Genomic DNA, 9,201 nt, shown 5'->3' with positions numbered 1-9,201 from the left:
AACGTACCTCTGATCCATAGTCCTTGGCTTGATGTACTCCAGCTTCTATTTTTTCCAACTCGGGAAGAGTAGTTTCCAAAGCATAAAAATGTAATGTCAACTCCCTACTACTACTGTGTTGTGAGAATACGAAATCTTTTTCAGTGACTTTATGCTTGCTCAGATCCAAATTCATTTCTTCTTCAAGCTCTCGATTCAATCCATGTATGACATCTTCCCCTGGATCTACAAGACCACCAGGAAAGCCAAGGTAGCCGTCAAATCTCATTTGCATCTGAAAACATAAATGTAGTCTGAGATAATAAATGTTTTCACATCAAACATGATATTTCTACTGTAAGATAAATTCTAAAAATATAAATGCAATACTCACCAGAGCACAACCTCTCGGTCTTTGAATCGTGAAATTTTGTTCATTCATTTTTGCATATACCATGCAATGAAATGCATGAATGCTTTTACTATATTCATGATTCTTGGATTGATCTATGATTTTAAAATCATTTATATATGTGTCCTTCACGTAAGGCCAAGCTGTGCTCGAAAACCTGTAGTTGTGCACTAACCTTTACTAGTAAATATTCTGCCCGAAACTGGCAACCTCAAGAATAAGTTCATACTGGACATGGAATTTCGCAGGGAGAATATAATTGAGATTTTTAAATACCAAAGTTACTATTCAGATCCAACAAAGCCAAAGATATTATTAATGCATTAATTTATAAACATAATAGATGTATGTATTTTTAATTCAAATATATTTAAAGATTTCGAATAAATAATAATTAAATGTCTTTAAGTTACATAAATATGGTCTAAGTAAGCAGGTTTCTGCTCACCAGGACAGCGGCTCTTGGTTCATATACCCCAAAGATTTTCTCGTTACTTTTAGCATAAATCCAACAATGACAACCCTCTGTGCTTCCTTTATATTCAGATCTTAGAATGTATTAAACTTTCACAAGACATTTTAGAACACTTAGAAAAAGTTTTATTTTTGATTTCTGTCAACAAGATCTGAAGAGAAAGCGGATAATACACACGATGAACAGCATCAAAACATTGAAGACCTCAATTTCGAAATTATAGAACACGTCCATACTATAAAATAAGAATACAAAAAGTTACATTGACAGAATAGGTGAAATATTTATGTTATGACAACATGATAACCTTTGTTATGAGTTTTAAGGTTATGTTCTAACAAAAGTCCAAGTAAAAACAGGAGCTTCTCTTTGTCTCAGAAACAGAGTAACGGCCAGCACAGTCACAGTTATTCAAAAGTATTCTTTGAGATCTATAGTGAGGTCCACGTTATAATGGTAGTGTACGATTTGCATAGTGTTGCTATCCTTGTCTCGTTCAACAAATGTAAAAGAGTTAGGGGTTAGTTTTTATTTAGGTTACATTTAATAATGTTTTATTAGGATAGGTTAGGTTTTTGCTTTTTAAATTGCAATATGCTAGAAGGGGCTAGGGTCTAGGTGGAGTTATGTTTTTTGATGTTTCAAAGCACAGAATTACAAGGAGTTTATAGGAGTATTATAGGAGTTTTCTCTGTTTCAAAGGAAAAGGATAGGTTAGGCGGAGGATTTTGCTTTGAATCACAGTTTGTGAACATGTTCATGAAATGAACCACATGTTTGTGAACATGTTCATGAAATGAACCACATGTTTGGGACATGTTCATGGAATGAACCACATGTTTGTGAACATGTCATGAAATGAACCACATGTTTATGTTTGGTTCTAAAGATGACGAATAAATCTAAAGTATTAAATGTGAAAGGGTTAGAGGTTAGGTTTTATCTAGGTTATATTTAATAATGTGTTATTAGGATAGGATAGGTTAGGTTTTTGCTTTGAAATTGCAATATGCTAGAGGGGCTAGGGTGCAGTTAGAGTTATGTTTTTTGATGTTTCAAATGTGAAAGGATAGGTTAGGGGGTTAGTTTTTGCTTTGAAATCTAAATTATTAAATGTGAAGGGGTTAGGGGTTAGTGTTTAGGTTTTTTCTGGATTATATTTATTAATGTTCCATAAGGTTAGGTTAGGTTTTTGCTTTTGAATTGCAATATGCTAGAAAGGGCTAGGGTCCAGGTAGAATAATGCTTTTTGATATTTTAAGGTGGATACATAGGTTAGGATTTTGCTTTGAAATTGCAATATGCTTGAAGGGGATTGAGTTTTTTCAAATAGTTATGTTTATTGATGTTTTGAATGTAAAAGGGGAGGTTGAGGGTTCGGTTTTTGTTTTGAAATGACAATATGCTGACTTAGCTATAGTGTTTTTTAACATCAGTTAAATAACAACTGTTATATTTTATTATTATATTTTTCAAAAGTATTCTTTCTTTAATTAAATAAAATAATTAAATTGATTATCATATTGAATTTAATGATAAATCATCATTGGATAATAATATCTTCATCAAATAGAATGACGATTGGCTCCAGTTACAGTGCTCGGTAACCATCATCACAAAGAACGTTACATTCAAGTCTGACTGAATGGACGGGAAAACACGTTGCTAACGCATGCGCGATACGGTGCTGTCTGAGACAGGAGTGGTTTGTGTAAAAACAGCAAACCACTCTCGGTCTCAGTCAGCACCGTAACGCGCTAGCGTTAGTAACGGTTTTTTCTCGTTCCATTCATTCAGTTCTTTGAATGTAACGTTCTTTGTGATGATGGTTACCGAGCACTGTAACTAGAGCTAATCGTCATCCAATTTTAATGATAATATTATTATCTAATGATGATTTATAATTAAATCCAATATAATGATCATTATATTTTATTTTATTCAATAAAAGGAAGAGTACTTTTGATAATACAATGAATGAAATTATAACGGTTGTTATTTAACGGACGGTAAAAAACACTTCAACTAAATCAGCATAATTATTATCATTTCAAAGCAAAACCCAACCCCCTAACCTCTCCTTTCACATTTAAAACATTAATAAACATAACTCTTGGTGAAAAACCCTAATTAATTCCAGCATATTGCAATAATTTCAGAGCAAAATCCTAACCCCCTAACCAACCTTTCCAGCATATTGCAATTTCAAAGCAACAACCTAACCTACCCTTTTACATGTAATACTTTCGATTTCAAAGCAAAATCCTAACCCCTCACCTAGCTTTTTACCTTTGAAACATCAAAAAACATAGCCCTACCTGAACCCTAGCCCCTTCTAGCATATTGCAATTTTAAAGCAAAAACCTAACCTACCCTTATTAAACATTATTAATTATAACCTAAATAGAACCTAACCCCTAACCCTTTCACATATAATACTGGAAATATATTCATCTTTAGAACAAAACATAAACATCAATTTATTTATCTTTAGAACAAAACATAAACATGTGGTCCACTCTCTAGAACTGAACATATTCATTTTATGATGCACAAGTTGAATCTTGTTGGCACACAATCAGCTGGTATAGTGAAGTCACGTTATAATAGCAGTGTAGGAAGATAGGAGAATAGGCTTGCCCATTGATATAGAGAATCTATATATTATATATCAATGGGCTTGCCAGATCTCAATCTTGCCAACCAGACAGCTGATTCTGGTATATCTGATGAATTTAACTGTTCATTATTGTTTGAAATAGTTAATCATATTTTTATGTCAAGAAATATATTTTTTGAATATGTAATAATAAATTTTCATGATTGAGATAAAATATTTGGGTAATTAGTTGAATTTCTACATTGTTAATTAACGATGTGGCAACATCGGAATGCGTGAAAGAGATAGCGCCATCTGCTTTGTTGAACGATAGACAAGGATAGCAACACCATCGCAAATCACACACTACCATTACAACGTGGACCTCACTATAGATTCCAAAGAATACTTTTGAATAACTATGTGATAGCTGTGACCGTTGCTGGCCGTTACTCTGCATCTGTGACAAAGAGAAACTGCTGTAAAAACAAAGTTGTCACATGTTTATCAGCTGATACTCAAAAGCTTTTTTCATAGCTCACAGAGCGATAATAGGCGATGTAAGTGATGACGTAAGCCGTTGCTACAACGCCATTTTGGTTTCTAAACAAACCGTTGCTATGGAGAGAGAGCATGTTATTCAAATGGGACTAAAACATCACCTACATTCACGAGTAGATCAATGGAATATAGATTTCTAAGAGTTGAGAATTTTTTTTCAAGTTCTACACACTCAAATCATCAACTCTCAGTATATATTCAGATCACATACATTTTTGGGACAGCCAAAGCAGAAAGTCTCACAAAGTAGAGCTTAGTACCATGTCTGTAGTCTGCTATGGAAAACTTACCTGTAGAGAAAGTTGAAGTGCAAAAAATTTGAATTATTACCTAGAATTCATTAGATTTTATAAAGTTGTAATTTAAAAATTCATATGAATGTATTCTGTTTCCTATTGTTTATTGTACTTGGTTAGAGTAGACTAAAGCTTGAATATATAGGTTAGGTGGTTTGGTTTAGCTAGGTACTTACTTAAAAGTTTGGTGTTGAGGTTTTCTGAAGTATATAATGTTTCAATGATGTGAATAGTAGATATTGAATGACTCAATACAGTAAAAAAAATGTTGATGCTTGTGACACTAATCATGTTGTATACTTCCTACATTCTAACTAAAATGGTGATGATGTTTACAAAAATTTAAAAAAGGGGTAAGTGAACATGTAAAGTAAAGCAAATAATTATGTATTTTATGTGCTACATTCACTGTAACATAATTGTATTTGAATATTGTATAATCATTTCACTAATGTAGTTATTCTAGATAAAATTGATTTTTATTAACAAAACATAACCTAAATGAAGTACAGAACTTATAGAGGCGAGCTAGACCTTGGGATTTCAGGAATCTAAAAAAATAGTATGTAGCCTGCCTTTTCACTGTAATGTTTACAGTAAGGAACAAAGAAAATGTTCGTTTGCTTCAAACCATTTTTATTAGTGATCGAAATCAGACTGTATACATTTCAAATAAACATTTCTAAAGTGAAACAGCAGACTGTAAAACTTCCAGTATATGCTGTGAAAGTAAACTTATATTGAAAACAGAATAATAATTAAACTTTTCAGGTAAGAATCATGTGGCACTTAAACTTTCTCTTCAACTAGGCTTACCATAGCAGCCTACATACATAGTAGCCTACTATGCACTACTTCGTGAGACTTTCTGCTTTGGCTGTCCCAAAAAATTTATTCGATCTGAATAAATACTGGAAATGATGATGAGTGTGTTAGAACTTGAAAAAAATATTCTCAACTCTTAGAAATCTATTATTCATGATATACTCGTAAATGTAAGGTGATGTTTAGACCCTAGAATAACATGCTCTCTCTCCATAGCAACGGTTTGTTTAGAGTCTAAAATGGCGTCGTAGCAACGGCTTACGTCACACTTACATCGCCCATACGCCATCTTGAAAGGAATTAGATCTACCGCTAATTTCGAATTTGTGTTCCACATATTTCGTCCTCTAATACCTGATTATTGTAGTATATAACTATTTATATTCAGAGGTGCAGCAATTTAGGACAGCATTGCTACAGTGAGGTACACGTTATAATGGCAGTGTAGGAAGATATGAGAAAAGGGTTGCCAGATCTCAGCTTTGTCACCCAAACAGCTGATACTGGTATATCTGATGATGAATTTAACTGTTCATTATTGTTGAAAATAGTTCTTCTTCTTCTTCCTTGCCCTCTTCCCATTATTTGGGGTCAGCTCTCCTAACACGCAGTCGCCAGATCCTGCAATCTTGGGTCGTCTCATTTACCAGGTCCAATTTCTCCATATTCTTATGGACTAGAAAAATCCACGTGAGGCGGGGTCTGCCTCTGCCCCTTGGCTGTGGCTCCATCTCGAGCACTTTTCTCATCATGTGGTTAGCGTCTGTTAACATGACCGTACCAGCGCAGTCTCCCCTCAATTATTTTTTCAGAAATGGTGTCACTTGAGGGCCCCGGACATGAATGTTTTTGATGTGGTCCAGCCTACTAACTCCCCCCGCCCATCTCAACATTCTCATTTCTGCCACATGGAGTTTATCTTCCTGCTGTTTTATGAGCGGCCAGCACTCTGCTCCATACAGCATTGCTGAACGCACTGCAGCTTTATATACCTCCCCTAATGTGCACAGGCATCTTCTGTCACAGAGTACACCAGTCAGCTCTCTCCATTCATCCACCAGTATTTATCCGACTCGAAACATCTGCATCTATTCTGCCATCATGCTGATAATCGTTGCTGATAATTGTTGAAATAGTTAATCAATTTTATTTGTCAAGAAAATATTTTTAAAAGATGTAATAATAAATTTACATGATTGGGATAAAATATTTGTCAATTAGTTGAATTTCTACATTGTTTAATAAACGATGTGGCAACATCGCAATGCGTGAAAGAGATAGCATCATCTGCTTTGTTGAATGATAGACAAGGAAAGCAATACCATTGCAAATAACACACTGCCATTATAACGGGACCTCACTATACTAACCTGTACACAGTGAAGAAAGCAGAGGACGTATCTAATGCAGTGAACTCTATACAACTGGAACGGGCTGTCCAATGCTAAGCTACAGCCAAAAGTGTGTAAGGCGAAGTGAGTGAGGCAGGCCTACCGTGTGGGATTCCCTTCTCTCTCGTACTCATACATTTAAGCAGGTTGTTGCAGCTCTTGAGTACGATTTTTCATTTTCAAAGTTGAAAAACGGATTTGAATGAGTATTAGGGCTATCAGTATTAGATCACAACCTTTTTCTTAAATATTGTGATGTATTGTCATAAAATGCGTAGAATTGAATAAAAATACGACCGAGAAATGGTGATGTATTGTGTTGCATTAGGATGCAAGAATGGGCATGTTGAAGGAAATGAAACCATTTCACAGGAAAGTCAACAATTTTTAATCTATTAATTAATTTAATGAAACCTTTTTGTTTACATTATTTCCAATACTTTTTTCTATATTGATCAGTTTATTTGACCAAAAATAAAACAACAAATTTGGTTATATTCCTAGTATACAGTGATAGTTTCTATGCTAATTGAAAATTTAGGCCTACTTTATAGCATCTAAAATAAAAAACATGTTGAAGAAAAATTAATCCTTATTCAAAAAAGAATAAATACAAATGATTAATAATATTCTGTGCTCATCATGAGATGACATAATTTATTTAGGTACCTACTTTTATTTTGATAATATGATATTGATATTGCAGCTGAATTGTGATTAATTTTTGAAACCTTTCCCTTTCAAATAAATAATCGTTCAATTTACAATATTATAATAATTATTCAGCATATTTTACTGTTTGCTTATCATATGGTCATAATTATAATACATTATTAATATAAATGTTTTTCATAGATTTCTTTGCATCATTTCTGAAACTCCCACACTTACATGATTTGAAATGTTATCAGAATACCTAGTATATTGCTATCATTACATATTCAATAATCCTGTGTTATTGAATCATCATGAGTCCACATAATTCATTTTATTTACCTACTTTTATTTTAAAAATATGAGATTGTTATCAGCTGAATTGTAATTAATTTTTGAAACCTTTTAATTTCAAATTGTTCATTTTACTCTGGTAATTATGTAGCATATTTTACTTTTTGCTTATCATAGTCATATAATATAATAAAATGTTTCCTCGTTATTTGCTCCATTTCTGAAACTCCCACTCTCACATGATTTGAAATTACACCAATGCACACCTACATAATTCTACATCATAGCCTGCTGTAAGTAGGCCTATATCATTAAATTGAGATATTCTTAAACAATAAATCATAATCTTTCCTTTAACAATAAATCATATAATCCAAAAAACAATAGTATATCCTATCAAAATAAACATAAGACTGTGATTAATAGTTTCAATTGAACACAGCCCTCCTTTGGACTGTGTACAAACAAAACTCAGGATTGCAATAATAAGGACTATGAGCCTGTTTTTTCATTCCCAACCATTTCATGACAGTTTATATTTGTCCTTGTTAAATAAATAAAAATAAATTAATGATACGCTTCTCTGAAATCTGGCCCAAAGTTATTCCCTTGCTTGTGAAAAGTTGACAATACTAAAACTACTGCAGTCACAAATGAAAAAAAATCTTTTCTTCATTCATGTTCAACCTATTCCATTATTTTTGCTCTCAAAAAGTTAACAATGAACTGCTTAATAAGGAAAAATAACGCTTCCATGGAATAAGACATAAAATATAGAAATAAAATAGAAATTGAAACTGTGCAATGCATTTTTCCATAAGAGCCAATGTATTACAAAATAACAAATCCCACAGCAATGCGGGTTGCCTATCTTTACCAGCTGCCTCACTTTCTTTGTGCTGCTAGTCCATTCCAGTATAGAGTTCAGTGATCTAATGTTGCGCTAAATGGGTGACCAGCAATGTTGTGTGGGTGCGAAGGGGGGGGGGGTAAAGTGGGTGACTAACAGTTAGTTCTTCAATTCGCTTTAAGAGATCAGTAACATCGGCAGGCCTTCCCCAATAATTCAGAAATCCCCTCCAACAGTTGTAGTACTCTGGTAGGTAAATCTTTTTGAAGAGTATCAATCAATTTCCTCCTTATCAGATATAGAATGAAACTGGATATTATTTTACTGAATGCTAAGAAGATAGTGGCTCTTATAAGTTTATAATGAGGGAAATTCATTGAATTTTCAAATTAATTTGTCTTCCACAATCTCCTGCTCGTCGGCTCGCCTACCGGCATTTATAGTTGATATGAAAAATTGGAACTTTCCACTGGGAACAGTCCATGGAAAAGGTTAACAATCTTTGGCTATTCAATGAAAAAAAAAGTAACTGAAACAATATAATTGTTGATGAGCAGCTGACATAATTTTTATAATCATTTTAGAACAATATGGAAGAATATAATACTGCATTGCACAGCACCTCAAGAACATGTCATAATGAAAATTATTCCATGCTCTTTCTCAATTTCCAAGTTCAAAATCGCAATTGTGGATTATATTGGATAGATTTAAAATTATTGAATTGAAGTACATAATGTAATAAATTTTGGATTATGCTACATTTTTATAAAGGACAATTCTTTATCTGACCACTGATTCACTTCTTATTGTTTTCTGTTCTTGTTGATTACAAATAAAAATTAATCCACTTTGCAATCTGGAG

At 33.2% G+C, this 9,201-nt stretch overlaps 1 protein-coding gene across 2 annotated transcripts in view; it reads right to left on the bottom strand.

Annotated features, from left to right (window-relative positions):
- Positions 1–1,219, bottom strand: part of LOC111055328 (U8 snoRNA-decapping enzyme) — an 8,401-nt gene extending 7,182 nt beyond the window's left edge. Inside the window, exons 1-2 of one of the 2 annotated variants that reach the window (XM_022342501.2) lie at positions 374–1,219; positions 8–274 (exon numbers count right to left, since the gene is read on the bottom strand). In XM_022342501.2, the coding sequence (XP_022198193.2) occupies positions 8–274; positions 374–436 (330 nt within the window). In that variant the 5' untranslated portion in view covers positions 437–1,219. The remainder of the gene's footprint in view (positions 1–7; positions 275–373) is intronic. The other variant, XM_022342503.2, reaches the window with a different exon arrangement.
- Positions 1,220–9,201: the final 7,982 nt, after the last annotated feature.

The sequence above is a fragment of the Nilaparvata lugens genome, chromosome 5 (genome assembly GCF_014356525.2).
Source record: "Nilaparvata lugens isolate BPH chromosome 5, ASM1435652v1, whole genome shotgun sequence".
Lineage (NCBI taxonomy): Eukaryota > Metazoa > Arthropoda > Insecta > Hemiptera > Delphacidae > Nilaparvata > Nilaparvata lugens.
The sequence above is the reverse complement of the archived record's forward strand: the minus strand, read 5'-3'. Positions and strand labels throughout refer to the sequence as shown.